We start from the raw sequence: 15517 nt of genomic DNA on the forward strand, positions 1-15517 counted from the left end.
TCATCCTAGTGGTCATTTGTTGGACTGTCTCCAGTAGTTCCATATCTCTCTTGTACTGGGGAGCCCAGAATTGGACCCAGTAGTCCAGGAGTGGCCTCGCTAGTGCTGAATAGAGGGGAAGGATTGCCTCCCTCGACCTGCTGGCAACACTCCTGCTCATGCAGCCTGGGATACCACTAGCCTGCTTTGCAGCAAGGGCCCATTCTGGCTCCCGTTCAACTTGGTGTCTAGCAGGACCCCCAGGTCCTTTTCTGCCAAGCTACTTTCCAGCTGGGTGACCCCCAGCATGTACTGGCACATGGGGTTGTTCCTTCCCAGGAGCAGGACTTTGCACTTCCAAGTCTTTGTTGAAGCCTTTGATGAGGTTCCTGTCAGCTCATTCCTCCAGCCTGTTGAGGTCCTTCCAGATGGCAGCACAGCCCTTTGGCATATCAGTTCCTCCTCCTCATTCTGTATCATCAGCAAACTTGCTGAGGGTACACTCTGCCCCATCATCCAGATCATTAATGAAGATTTTGAACAGGATCAGGCCCAGTATCAATCTCTGGGGTAAACCACTAGTTACCAGCCTCCAACTAGACATTCCACTGATCATCACCTCCTGGGCTCAGCTTTATGTTTTTATTCTTAGCTGATGGTAAAATGTCTGAGCATATCCTTTCTTCCACTGTGGGTGAACTAAGTTATACTGCTTGCGTTTGCCTCAGGCTTAAAGTGTGTATAGGGTAAGTGTGGCCAGCTGACGCACTGCAGCTTAACTGATTGTCTCTTTATTGTGTCTGAGACCGTGGCAGTTCTGAAACACTGAGCGCTTAAGTTTGTTCGTACATTCTGGTTTATAATTATGCAGAAAATGATTGTTCAAATGTATAAGATATTTTTAATACTTACAAAGGATCCTCTCCTATAACACTGCTTTGGCATTGTCAGCCATTTTTTCACAAGAAGTGCTAGTTCATAGCTTGCTGTGTACTTGCAAGGAATTGAGTAAAACAATGATTAAATGTGGAGTTAAAAAGGAAGAAGTTCTTGAAGCTGACAAAATATTTATGCAGTGTAGAAAGGAAAAGCCAAAGACTTCTTGATCAAAATAAAGCAAAATGTCTGTTTTGGGGTGCATGTGCGGGGGTATGTGTTTTCAAACCAAGCTGTGGATTATTCAGTTGATAAATCCTGAAATGTCTGTGCATTTTATGCTCCATGTATCTCTCTGAATCATGTATTGAGTATTAATATGCTTAAAATGTTATCCTGTTAAAACAGAGAAACAATTTATTAGCTCTTAATGTATGTCATTCCTCCCCTCTGAAAATGGGGGAAATAAACTGCCCATTAAAATTTAGTGTATTTAAGTAAATGTATTAAGGGGGCCATGCTCTTTCTAATTTAAAAAAAAAAAGAAAAGGGGAGGAGGAAAAGAGCGAAGGATCTTTAACTTCTGACTTCAAACTACCAGATAGAATCATAGAATAGTTTGGATTGGAAGGGACCTTTAGAGGTCATCTAGTCCAACCCCCCTGCCATGGGCAATGACATCTTCAACTAGATCAGGTTGCTCAGAGCCCCGTCTAACCTGACCTTGAATGTTTCCAAGGATGGGGCATCTACTTCTTCTCTGGGCAACCTGTGCCAGTGTTTCACCCCCCTCATTGTAAAAAATTTTTTCCTTATATCTAGTCTAAATCTACCCTCTTTTGGTTTAAAACCATTCCCCCTTGTCCTGTCGCAACAGGCCCTGCTAAAATGTTTGTCCCATCTTTCTTATAAGCCCCCTTTAAGTACTGAAAGGCCGCAATAAGGTCTCCCTGAAGCCTTCTCTTCTCCAGGCTGAATAACCCCAACTCTCTCAGCCTTTCCTCATAGGAGAGGTGTTCCATCCCCCTGATCATTTTTGTGACCCTCCTCTGGACCCGCTCCAACAGGTCCATGTTTTTCTTGCGCTGAGGGCTCCAGAGCTGGATGCAGTACTCCAGGTGGGGTCTCACCAGAGCAGAGTAGAGGGGCAGAATCACCTCCCTCGACCTGCTGGCCACGCTTCTTTTGATGCAGCCCAGGATATGGTTGGCCTTCTGGGCTGCGAGCACATGTTGCCGGCTCATGTCCAGCTTTTCGTTCACCAGTACCCCCAAGTCCTTCTCGGCAGGGCTGCTCTCAATCCCTTCATCCCCCAGCCTGTATCGATACCAGGGGTTGCCCCAACCCAAGCGCAGGACCTTTCACTTGGCCTTGTTGAACTTGACGAGGTTCACTCAGGCCCACTTCTCGAGCTTATCCAGGTCCCTCAGGCCTGTCAACCGCACCACTCAGCTTGGTGTCATCTGCAAACTTGCTGAGGGTGCACTCGACCCCACTGTCTATGTCAGTGATGAAGATACTAAACAGTACTGGTCCCAATACGGACCCCTGCAGGACACCACTGGTCACCGATCCCCATGTGGACATTGAGCCGTTGACCACTACCGTCTGGATGCGACCATCCAACCAATTCCTCATCTACCAAACAGTCCATCCATCAAATCCATATCTCTCCAATTTAGAGAGAAGAATGTTGTGGGGGACCGTGTCAAAGGCCTTACAGAAGTCCAGATAGACGACATCCGTAGCTCTTCCCACGTCCACTGATGTAGTCACAGTAGATATACTAGCATTTGTACTAATGGGAATATTAAACATCAAGAAATCTAGAAATAGATAACATATCAAGATAAGGTATTTTCAGGGGCTTGATGGTATAGTGGGAGAAGTACTGGGTAGTTGAATATAGGTAGTCTTAGCTACTGGGAGACCTTGAATTTTATCCTTTGCTCTTTAACAGGATTTCTCTGTGAATGTGGTCAATTAATTTAATCTAGTTCTAGCTCAGCTTTCTTCCGTCTCGAAAGGGAAAGTTTAATTAAGGAATTAGGTTTGCAATGTGCCTTTCACAAAACAGGGTTGAAAGTACAAAGTCTTACTGCAGACATGACCTGATTCCAAACCTGTGCTCAGAACCAGGGACAGTTTTCACTTCTCACTAGTAACTCATGAAGGTGATTGTGTGGTTATCCTGGGCAGGTTACCACTCACAAGTGACAGGGTAGTGTCGTAATGTTAATAAGGGAAAGGAAATTGATTGCCTTATTTTACAAAAGATGGAATAGAAGATTTGAAGATCCTTCTTAATATGTTTTATTTGCATACAAAAAATAAAATTAAATTTTAAAAAATGAATATACGTTATATTAAAAAAAACATTATTTGGTTTCTCAGAACTCTTCAATAATTTTAAATGCATTACCTAATTTATATAATTAGAATCAAGTAATTAAAAATAGATCCATATAGAAACATAAATCTTTCCACTAATATATCAAATTGGTCATTCTTGCTATCTATAAATTAGTAGCAGATACTATCTCTCTGTATCACCTATATCAACTGCTGACTGTCAGTCTGGATAGAACGGTAGTTACTTGAGGAAAAGGTAGGATTACAATGAATGACTTTGTTTCTTTTTTTGTGGTATGTTTCAGGCTAACCGTGATGCTGTACTGAGCAGAATACCAGAACACAAAAACGATCGTATCATCAGTTTGCAAAGTGCATCTGTAGTCTACGATTTACTTACTATAGCCTTGGGAAGAAGAGGTCAATATGAAATGCTCTCAGAGGTTTGTTGATAATAGCGAATATTCAACTGTGTCTTCATTGCTTATTTCTGTTAATCATGTTAATTGTGGTAGTACTTAAGGGCTAAACAAATATGGGACGCTGTCATTCTAACTACTGTATAAATACAGTAGGTAGTTTCCACCCCAAAACGTTTTACTGTCTAAATTTATACAAGTGACTTGAGGTGGTCAAGCATAGAAATTGTGTGAAAGGTGTGATAAATGTTGAGTGGCACAGCAATTCATGTGGTTTTTAGGCAGGGGGGCATGGATGTGCTTAAAAGGATACACATTAAATGGAGACAGCAGGAAGGAATGGCAAAAGATAAAAGCTGTTGTGGATATATGTGATAGATATAAATACCTAGAAAAAGGATTTGTGCTGTTTTATTTTAAAAGAAACTTTCTTTTACACCTCATAATATTTGGAGTGCTCCAAAGTCCTCGTAGTTTGTAAAATGGCTTTTAACAAAAAGTTGATAAAGCAGAAATGTATTACTTTTTCAGGACAGTAAGAAAGTGCGTTCTCTGTCTCAAATGTCTTGTATTTGATTATGCAACTTGCATGTGTTTTGTTAGATTGTGGCGATGTAATTCTTCAGGAAATTTTCAAGTATCGTTAACAGTTTTATACCTGAGAAACAACTACAGGTCTTTGGGCAGAGCAGATCTTTCTGCTGCTCAAAACAGTGCTCACCCAGCAGCAGGATACTGTTGTTGACCATGATTAATTATTGGTATCCTGAAGGAATACTTCAGCATGTGTGGTAGGAAGGCATACCCAGGGATTGATTTGCTGAGAAATAGTTTCTCTCTATCGTAACAGAGGACTTTTATTAAGATAAAAATGAAAAAAATGCCCCAATTCTTCTCTGATATATGTTGATAGTCACCCTTTAATCTGCATTTGCTGTGATGTTAAGCTCTGAATTCGGGTATTCTTCTTCTTGAAAGTACTTCATAGCTGCAAGTTGGGCATACAAGTCAGTATTAATCAGTACAACAGAAAGTCATTCACAAAACTAAGAAGTGTGAAAGCTCATACAGGACTGTCACCCTACAACATAATTTAATCAGGAATATTTCCATTTACTTGTCACTACCGACACTATCACCTTCATGGAGTTTTAGGCGGTTGTGCCAAAGCTGCAAGAGATATATTTTAGTCTAGAACTTTTTAAAAGATAGACATCAACAAATATTGTTAAAAAAAAAAAAAAGCTGGAAAAAGTAAATCTCATTTCTTTTTTCTAAGCAGCTGGCAACCTTTCCTTTTTATATACTAGCCTAGTAAGTAGGCAGGGGTACTATAGCCCTGGGTTCCAGTTTTGATTCTTTTATTTTGTCTGTGGTGTCGTGGTGGTTTTTTGTTTGTTTGTTTTGGGGTTTTTGTCTTTTTTTAAATATTAAACAACCATTATATTAATGGGAACATCAAGGTTCCTGGGATTCCTCCACTGTCTCCTTTGGGAGACTTTGGGTAGTATTTATGTCACAATAGACGCAGCTTCTCGTTTGCAATTCTTCTCGCCTTTCTTAATAGAGAAGTTTTTTGGCCTCACCAAGAAAGGTAGAGGTATCTGTGTTCTTAGCTATGTATCTTGAAGTCTAGGACATTACCCTGAAGGGTAGGAGGAAAGTCTTACAGTCCCCTCACATGGAGAAGAGCATAGAGCTTGCTTCTCTCACTGCTTGTGTGACTGGTTTAGCCCATGTAGCTGACAGATGAGTACCTCTGCCTGTTCCTTTTCCTGCTGTGTTCTGAGCACAGTTGAATGTTCTAACTAATGGAAGATGCTTTAACTCGACTTAGATCTTGGGTTTCAGTGCCTTTTAGAAGTTGCTTTTGCTGGTGGTGATCCTGGTTACAGACAAAAGCAGAACCACAAGTTCTGGAAAGTTAAAGAGTCTCCATGTTTGACCAGCTGCTTAGTTGAGGGTTTTTAGCCACTCAAAGCCTTGGGTTTTGACACCTAAAGTCTACCTAAGGCTTGTTTTAAGGTCTTTTCTTGTTTTTTTTTTAATCTGGGTCTAGCATCTTTGTAGTTATATTCCATCAAAATTGCATGTATATTCTTTTGAAATGTTCTCTTTGAAAAATAGAAAATAATTCCTGTATGTTTGAAGAATACTTTTCAATACAGAATAATTAAAATGTATTTATTTTATGTCCATAAAGTAACTATTCTAAACATGAAAAAAATCATGTTATGAAGACCTGATACAATAGACAATACTTATTTTAGCCTACAGATACTCTAGATATTCAGCTGCAGCAGGAGCTTATCAGGAAATGGTTACATCATCTCACTTGTTCCAGTTCTTGTCATCCAAAGAACAGCGGAAAACATAAACTTCAAGAAGCTCTTACAGTTTAGTGAGTGGTTAGAGGATATCTGCCCTCAAATCCTGCGGCCCATAGTCTGAAACTTTTATAACTTAGTATACATATATATATAAAATATATATGTAATACTTATATATGAAATACTTTTTTATATATTGCAATACTTAGTATACTAAGTATTACAATAAACACAAATTCAGAAATGTAAAAATATTCTGTTCGGTTATGTAATAGGCATGTAATTTTTTGCCAGCTTCATTCTCTGTGAGCTAATTATAATTGCTGTAGTGGAGCTGTTATAGCTTCAGTCTGGAGCTGGCCTCTTTAGTAAAAATGAGCATAGCAAAATGAAATAATTCTTACTGACAACAGCAGATATGAAACCTTCAAAATTAGCATATAATTTAATGCTAATTTAATATGTTTAATCTCAGTATAGTAAATAATTAATTTCCTTTTGGCATTCAGTTATTAATTTGAAAATCTCAGCAGAATATTGAGTGTGAAGTTAAAATTCTTAAAAATAGAAATAATACTGTCAGGTGAACCTTTTCCTCTGTTTTTAAGGTACTGATAAGTACTTGTCGTGCCATTGCTGTTTACAGTTTAGGAAGAGTGTGCATACAATTTTCATTTTCACTTAAGACTTATCTCCTGCCTTTTGAAGTTATACCTTCAGTAAGCTGATATTTATCATTCCTTCTTTCAGACTAAATAGGACAGTACCAGCAAGAGTATTTAAACAAACGTAATAAGTGGGAAATCAATTTTCTGTTCAATTCTTTTTTTCCATATAGAATCTGGCAGCTGTTTTCACTTAATATATTTGAATTATTTAAATTTTTAACTGCATGTATTTCAGGTATGAGTCTATACGAAAATTTTTATACTAGTATATCTTCGTAATAATTGAAGAATATGCCCTTAAATAACAATTTTCCCCCCAAAATTAGTGTTTAGAAAGAGCCATGAAGTTTGCATTTGAAGAGTTCCATCTCTGGTATCAATTTGCATTGTCCTTGATGGCAGCAGGAAAAGTAAGTCTTAATTTTTGGATGTAATTCTTGTATTGATGGCTTTTGATAACGACTTTTGGCACTTCCATAATTTTAATCTGTAGTGGTTTTGAAAATAATTCTAATCCTTAAATCAGCTAAGTAGACTGTACTCCTGAATTTGTGCCTAGTGCTGTACAAAGAATGTTGTTATTTCAATACTTTCTAACTTAGGAAGACTGAAAGGTGATGATAACTATCTTGCCAACAAGCTTAAGCTAAGCTAATTGAATATAAGTAGTGAATTATACCAGACCGTATTATCCAGTAACAACCTTGTTTAAGTGCTGTTTTGATGAACAAATTTTATGCTTCGGTACAAGTTAATGGTGATTCATGATGGTCTTGCTTTTTTTTTCTTTGCGAATTTCTGATTGTGTCTTTTTTTTAATATTACTGTCTTTGAGACTGTGTATTCTGTGCAATTAAAGTGAGTTGGATTTTTTTTTAATTTTATGTAACCTAGGAACTTATGTTATCATTCTATGCTATCTTCTATTTTCAGGTTTTCCTTGTCATGTTACAGGAAATAAATCACATGCATTATGTAATATAAACAATACTAATTTTCTAAAAGATCAGAAAAGGAATTACTTGTATTTTCTTTAGAAAATATTTTTAGAAGCACATTCGTTCTGGAGGGGCTTGATTCTTCTTCCCATTCTCTGTTTACTTAGAGTTATCTTCTAAACTGTGATTGGATAGAGGCAAGTGAATTAAAAAAAGAGGAGCAGTGCCACCCTGTTATACAATCTTGTATCAGAGCTATTCCTAAGTGCTGTTGTAACTCTCAAACAGCATTAAAACACTGCTTATTGTGAAGACTCTGTCCTGTTCCTGCTCTTTCATTTGCCTGGCTCAAATGTTGTGAGCTTACAGGCCTAGCAAAGTTTTAAATGCATCTCAAAACTGTTTTCTGAATCAGGTACCACTGGAATTATATTCTGGGCAAATGTTTCACTGGGGACACTTAATGATAGTTCATAGGGGTTAAACAATGACAGCAGTGCCTAAAGTCTTGTGTTTCACTTGCATGAGGAGTTGTGACAAATTGCCAACAAAATGTTTAGTAATGTCTCCTTCACATGGGAATAAAGTAAATGATGGAAATAGGAATCTTCTATCTGTGAAACATATTTATCCTTTTAGTAATTTCAATGGAAAATGTTTTTAACAGTCTGCTCGAGCTGTTAAAGTCTTGAAGGAATGTATACGTTTGAAACCAGATGATGCAACTATTCCACTGCTTGCTGCAAAGCTCTGTATGGGATCTCTCCACTGGGTAAGCTTTGCCATTCTTTGACTTTTCAGCAAGAGCTGTGCTAAAAGGCAACAAAATCTTGGTTTAGGGATGTAGCAATACTTTTGCACAGTGATTACATGCATTTGGTCATCTCTGAAAATACAGCACAGATACATATATGCACATGTGCATCCCTGTTTGCATGGCTAATTTAAAATATTTGACAGCAATGGTTATGTTCATCAAGGTAGTATTCTTGATACTGATCTAAGACACAGCTAAAAATGTATTAGAAATTGAAACGTTGGCACACAGAGATTAAAAATGCAACTTAGATTTCTGTTTCCTCTGTGCAAGAGGAAAATAACTTTTTTCGGAAGATAATGAGACAAATCTCTTATATTCAAGAGACTCTTCTGATGATACCATGTTTATGAATTCCTAGTAGGGACAATGTCTTTTTAAAAAATGTTACTGGAGTTGTATTTTAGATAACCTTGAAATTAGTGTATCTGTACAAAAAACATTAAGGTGATCAACGAACATCGTGTGGTTTTCAAGATACACGTGTAATTTTTAGGAGGAAAAGAGAAGGGAAAGGTCACAATCAGAAATTGACAAAATAGTGCAGTAGCAGAAACATGACTTGCTGAGTCTGACAAAAATACAGTCTTAATAATTAATGTAGATCCTAGTTCTGTAAATTGTTCCCTATGGATTGACTCTATATGGAGTAGCTTACTGTACTTAGCATTTACATTTACTGGAATGGATTCAAATTTTTTTTTTTATTTCTAGATTGTTAAATAGTGTGCTAGCATGAGTGTGCAGTTAAACCCTGATCTTTTACATGTTTCTTTATTTATGAGTTCTCATACATTCAGCACTACTATATGTGATGCAGAGTTCTGCATGGCTATGCTTTTTTTTGCAGGGTTGGAGCCATAGTTCTTGTAATTGATTTTCCTAAAGAAATGGTTCATGGGGCAAGAACTCTATTTATGAAATGCAAAAATGGTAGATGGAATATATGGACCAGAAATGCCTTTTTATTTTTTAAAAAAAAAAAAAAGTCAAAAGAAAAATGGCAAAACCACAGGAAGTTTAGAATGCTCTGTGTGTTATGTGCCAGAGTTTCTTTTAACCATAGGAGTCGGTGCTTCAGCTTATATCTGTGTTCTTTACTCAGGATTTAGCAGGAAAACTAATTTTCTAATGAAAAACGAAATAGTCCTTAAAAGCAATCATGGCTGAGATTTCAACAGACTCAGTGTGCATAATACACGTGCTGTGCGTTCTTCTCATTATAATGTAAGCTTTAGCTCGTTTTAGACTTACATGGATGTTTTATAATATTTTCAGTTGGAAGAAGCTGAAAGATTTGCCAAAACAGTTGTTGATCTTGGGGACAAAACATCAGAGTTCAAAGCAAAAGGCTACTTGGCACTGGGATTGACTTACAGTCTGCAGGCTACTGATGGTAAGATAAGAGTAAACATTCACATTTGGAAATTCCCACGTTGCCTGAAAAAGGATACCTAGCAGAATGCTAGACTTAAAATTAAAGCTTCTGTTTGCAATCGGTTTTTATCAGTCAATGTATTAAAACTTCTTCAATGAGCATGTGGAATGAAATCTCTTGATCTTGCGTATCACTGATTTAAATATATCCTTTTCAGCATCTTTGCGAGGGATGCAGGAGGTCTTGCAGAGAAAGGCTCTTCTTGCATTTCAGAGGTGAGTGGGTGTTAATGTTTTCATTTCATTCTGCTGTATGTAGTGAAAAGCTTTATTATGTGTTAAAAAGAGGGACCTGTAAAAGATTGTGTAATAAGGATTTCACATCTGGGAGTCTGCCTTCATGAGTACAGAATGTATTTCTTTAGCATTTACTTCATCATTTTCTGTCAGAAATATCTGAATTGATTTCTAAACATTTCCTTTTATTTCATTTTAAAGATATTTCTGTGGCTCTCTAGTATAAATTATTTACTCAAAGGAGAATTCTGTTCTGATCTAGAAGGGAAGATGGTATGATGCAAGGTTTCAAGTCATGGTTCAATGTGATGGTGTTTCTAGAAGAGTTGGTTGCTGAACAGATTATATAGCAGGGTTTTGCAATTATCTCTGTAGAGGCACTGCGATAACTGAGGCCCTGCTGCTGTGGATGAGGGGTGAAATGCAGGTAGTTAGGTAGTAAGCTAGGGGGAAGAAGAAAAAATTCTATCTGGAGATTTAACAGGCAGTGACAACGCAAATGCCCTAATTTCCAAGTGCCTTACACAGAAGTAGCGCTGTTGGGGACGACAGTAGTTCATTCTCAAGGGTTTGACTCTGCAAATGAAATGACAATAAACAGGTGAATAAGAACATCTCTACCCTAATTATAGAAGAAACAAATCTTGATGGCAAAGCTGGCAGAGGTGCTGCGATGTCTAAATATGTTTCTTTTTATGTTTATATATTCTTGAAAACCCTACTTTGGAGACACAGGCCTGAATGCTTCAGGGAAACTGATTTGTGCATTAATGTGAGTGCAAAGTCTGGTATTTTTGTTGGTGATTTTGTATCTGAGGGGTTAGGGTTGAAAAAGTGTTTTGCAGGTAACTTTAGAGTGAGGCTGGTATGTATTGGTCTTTCCTTTTTCTGACTTAACTATTCCTCTGTATGTAAATATGTTTTAACGTATCTTTGCTCTTCCTGTTCCTTAATGTTTTAATAGTTTTTATTACATCAGCATTCTTTCTCCATGTTGAAACTGAACTTTCTACCTCCTGCTTTATATCTCAGTTCTTCACCCATCCCTCTTAACACTGACTTATCATCACTGTTTCAAAAATACTGTGCTAACCATTTCTACCCATTCACTACTTTTGAGGTTCTAATAGTGATTTGCTTTCTTCTGCTGATTCTTTGAAACAGCAAGGGATGAAATGAACCATAGCCTGAAGCTAGTCCATTCCAGTTCAGTGCCTGCGGACTCTACTCTCCAGTTTAGTGTAGCGATTCCCAAAATTCTGAGAGTTGTTCCCTGCTATCGATCTGTCTGGAAAATTTCCATTTTCTGAGGTTTGAGGTTGTGCAGTGTTTTGACCACCCGTAAACATGAGGATGCTTTTATAGGTAGCATATTGCTTATTGTGATAATATTTTATTAGGTTACTCTAGAAAAAGAATAAGTCGTTTGAGTTAAAAGACTATAAGCAATACTCAGTAGGTTAGGAGAACTATTTTTCAAACGATATTCAGCTGCTTATTACTGTGAAATTACTCTTTCACACTCTCTGTTCAGATATTGTTGCTTGGTTGTGTTATGTTGTCTCTCACCCAGGAACTTTTCTGTTTCATTCTCTACATTTGAATAATAAGCTTCTTGATACCTTCTTAACTGTTCAGTTTCGAAGACTTCCTAGGAGCGAATAGTGCCAGTTGAAATTTGAAAACATATCTAGCGTCTCTTCAGTGAACCCTTACACATGTCCTTCAGCTATATAGGTTGAGTGGAACTTCAGTTTTGTAGTGATACGAAGCTTTGAAATATTTGTGCTAACTAGCAGAATATAAATTTATACACAGAAAGTCTTGGGAACATGAGGATTAATTGCATGTGATTTCTATGCAACTTTCTGATGCTTTGGGGTTTTCTTTGTTCTTTTCTTTTTGCAGTTGATACAACCTCTTAGAAACAATGTTTTGTATTTTTAAGGGCATGTTCCAAGGTATTGATGTTAAGTTTTATGTTCATCCTTTCTGCTGGCCTTTCTCAGAACGAACTTGTACAGGCTTTTAATTAGTATCTTTCGGAGGTTTTAGTAATGTGCAGGGTATATGTTTTGAAAACTCTAGTGAATTGCTAATATTGCTGTTAGTGATATTGCTGATTTGAGTAGCTTGGACTCCACACAGAATCTTGAATAGAATGATTTGGCCCTTGAAAAGAACAGAGTTTCTGCATATCAAAAATCCCACAGCTACCTTCTAAGAGAAGGGAAAAAGTATGTTTTGAAAGGTGATTGTTCTGCATATTAACATGTTTCCCCACTTGTGTTCTTAGAGAGACTCACACCTGATATATCAGCTGTACTGGAAATACACTTCAATGCGGTTGATAATGTTGCTGGTTCCTTGTGTTGATAACATAGGTATCGGATGTTACCGAAAATTTGTTACCATGGAGCGTATGCTATGCTCAGCATACCAGAGTCATGCCCATTTTCTCTTCCCACATCTTAAAAATAAATGTTTTCCAGGAGGTGGAAGTTGAAATTCTCCATTCATCTCCTACACGGTTTATAAAACAAGCAGCTGTACTGGGCTCACTATTTTGATCTGCCAAGTTTTTTTGTTTGTTTGTTTGTGGTGGTTTTTTTTTTTTTGTGAGTTTTTTAATCACTTATCTAGAGGACCAGTTCCTGAAGAAGTAGAGGTCCTGAGGAAATACAGTTATGTTTTGGACCCTTGCCTATGCGAGATTTCAAGGCTGCCAGTTTGTGATCGTGGCCATTTGAGAAGGTGCTTGTTGCCGTCTTTGCACAGTGCTGAGAGGGTGTTTGTTTCACTAACTATTTTTTTTTATTATTTTGGAAGACTCTTAGTGCTTTTCCTGTGGTTGGTGTGAATTGACGTTTCACAGAACTCGCCAAATAGTTGATAGATAGTAACAGCTTTATTCTTTCACTAGCTGAAGCTTGAGTGGCTGAACAAGTACTCTCTAAGTTAAAATCTCTTGTTCTCACTTAGTCTTGCTTAATTTGTGAACTTAAATTTTAAGAAGGGCTGGTCCTGGACCCTCTTAGGCTTCATATTTGACTCCAATCTCCAATTTAGAGATAAATTTAACAAAATGTGAAACTGTCTCCTAATAACTTAAACTACTTTGATATGTGTTAGGTGTAGTTGCTAAGTTAATGGAGTCTCTTTGGACTTGAGAAGACAGAGGTTCATGATGAGTCAGATCTTATGCTGCCTTTCACTATAAAGCTATGATGAAGAAGCTGTCCGGCCTAGATTTTTTTACATTGCTACATAGCAAGGTGCTCTACTAAATCTCAAAGCAACTCAAAGCCAAGAAGTAGCTGCCTTCCTAGGAGGCTTAGTATGCTGGACTGAAAATGTGCTTAAACTTTGGGAGTCTGAAGAATGAACAAAACTCTGATCTACTTTGCTGCTACTCATCCTCTTTGAGTTCTGTGCTTCAGAACCGTCCTGGTCAGGGTCAGTGCAATTGCTTGGGTACCCCTCATGCCGATGACATAATTCTTGTCTTTGAAGGCATGTTGGTTTTGTTTGGTGTGGGTTTTTTTTTTTCCTTGTCTTAGATAATTACATGTAGTGTTTGTTTAGGAGTATATTTTAATTGAAGAATCATTTTGTATTGCTCATTTTTAAGATTTATACTGAAATTACTTAATTTCTATTAAAAATGACATAATTGTTTTCTATTAAAAGTGACAGAAAAGTCACTGGAATGAATACCACTTATATCAAAATATGAGCATACGTGTAGTGAAGAGATCTGAATATGGGTACATGGATATGTATGCGCTTGTGTATATGTCTAACGTGTATTAACAGGGGAAAAATTCACTGGTTTCTTGTTTTGTTTCTTTGTTTTTAAGGGCTCACAGTTTATCTCCAACAGATCATCTGGCAGCATTTTACTTGGCACTGCAGCTCGCCATATCCAGACAGGTTAGTTGTGTTTTAAAAGCATAGCCTCACACTGTCATATGAAGTTTAGAATTTGTATCTGTTGATGGATACAGATGAAGATTTCTTCAATAAAAACCTGGTTTTCCTTGTGCATATATGCATATCTATGGAAAAAAACCCTGACATATTAACTCTGAACGCCTTCAGTCTTGTGCACTTCTCCAGAGTTCTACCCCAATATTTCCAGCTCTAGGATTAGAACTAAGACATGTCATTCAATTTATTTGTTTCAGCATTTATGTTGCTGGATGGAGAGAAAAAAAAGTCAATTTTCACCGTGTTTTTGCCTGTTATGTGTAATCTCTGCTCAGACTGGTTATCTGGAGAGTGGGACTCTTGAATCTAGTCTTTAAGGATCTTGATAGTGCTTAGGAGGTAGGAGGTTTGGTTATTGTGAACAAAATTACAAAAATTTTGTAATGTGTGTAAGAAAACTGGAAAATATTTTAAAGTTATAAAAGAGATCAGAGCTCAGTCCAACTTGTACAGCTGTTATGCTTAAGGGATTTAGGATTCTATCATATATCACATGAATTTGGATATTGTGGAGCAGCTTTGTATATGTCATGGTAAGCCTTTTCCTGTGTGATGCTTATTTTAGGAAGTAGTTTTGAGCACAGTAGTTTACATGCTCTAAGTGACTACTTTTCATTACTAATGAGTAGCAGAGACATTGGACTATGTCACATTAGAGTGGAATGGATTGTCACTTTAATTGCACAAAATATTTTTCAGTATCAGGCTATGACTGTACTTCTGAATTCTAAACTTCTCATGTTGCTTAATTAAATTTCCTGGGTTTAGCACTTAGTGTACTTATTTTGAGCAAAAGAACAGGCAGCAGAAAAGATGATGAAATTCCATGTGAAGAAAAGTTACTGTACTGTTGCAGTCTAGCTATACATTTTAGTTAATGTGTTACAATTAAAATATTTTCAAAATCATATAGAAATACAACCAATACTTGAAAAAGAATAGTAAGTGAATATTTTAAAGTGCTGAAGGGAACTGTTTTAATAAAACTTGTATCTTATTTTCCAGGACTAATATATTATTTAATTTTTACCGTTCACTGTAGAGCATCAGGTCCATTTTAAACTTCTCAGTAGTGTCTTACAGGAGTCTATAGAATTCTTCATGGTATCCAGGTGAATATTTTGAAAATTTTATGGACATGCAATCAAGTAATAGGCAATACTTCTAATAGTGGTACTTTCTTTTTCTGTCCTTTTTTTTTTTTTAATCAGATACCAGAAGCTTTGGGTTATGTTCGTCAGGCTCTGCAACTACAAGGAGATGATGCCAACTCTCTTCATCTCCTTGCACTCTTGCTATCAGCCCAGAAACACTATCATGATGCTTTGAATATCATTGATATGGCCTTGAGTGAATATCCAGAAAATTTTATGTGAGTGAACGTCATGTTTGCTTTCTACGCTTTCTCTCATATTTATTTTTCTTAGATTCTCATCTCATTTATTTCAAGAGGGGGTGGATTTGAAGATTGGTC

General features: G+C 37.1%; 1 protein-coding gene across 14 annotated transcripts in view; it reads left to right on the plus strand.

Moving 5' to 3' along the window:
* Positions 1 to 15517, plus strand: part of TTC7B (tetratricopeptide repeat domain 7B) — a 149613-nt gene that overhangs the window by 65390 nt on the left and 68706 nt on the right. For all 14 annotated transcript variants that reach the window (XM_075151276.1, XM_075151288.1, XM_075151274.1 and 11 more), the window contains 7 exons: positions 3513 to 3650; positions 6951 to 7034; positions 8230 to 8334; positions 9658 to 9775; positions 9975 to 10032; positions 13914 to 13986; positions 15255 to 15415. In XM_075151276.1, the coding sequence (XP_075007377.1) occupies positions 3513 to 3650; positions 6951 to 7034; positions 8230 to 8334; positions 9658 to 9775; positions 9975 to 10032; positions 13914 to 13986; positions 15255 to 15415 (737 nt within the window). The remainder of the gene's footprint in view (positions 1 to 3512; positions 3651 to 6950; positions 7035 to 8229; positions 8335 to 9657; positions 9776 to 9974; positions 10033 to 13913; positions 13987 to 15254; positions 15416 to 15517) is intronic.

This window comes from Calonectris borealis, chromosome 5 (assembly GCF_964195595.1).
Source record: "Calonectris borealis chromosome 5, bCalBor7.hap1.2, whole genome shotgun sequence".
Lineage (NCBI taxonomy): Eukaryota > Metazoa > Chordata > Aves > Procellariiformes > Procellariidae > Calonectris > Calonectris borealis.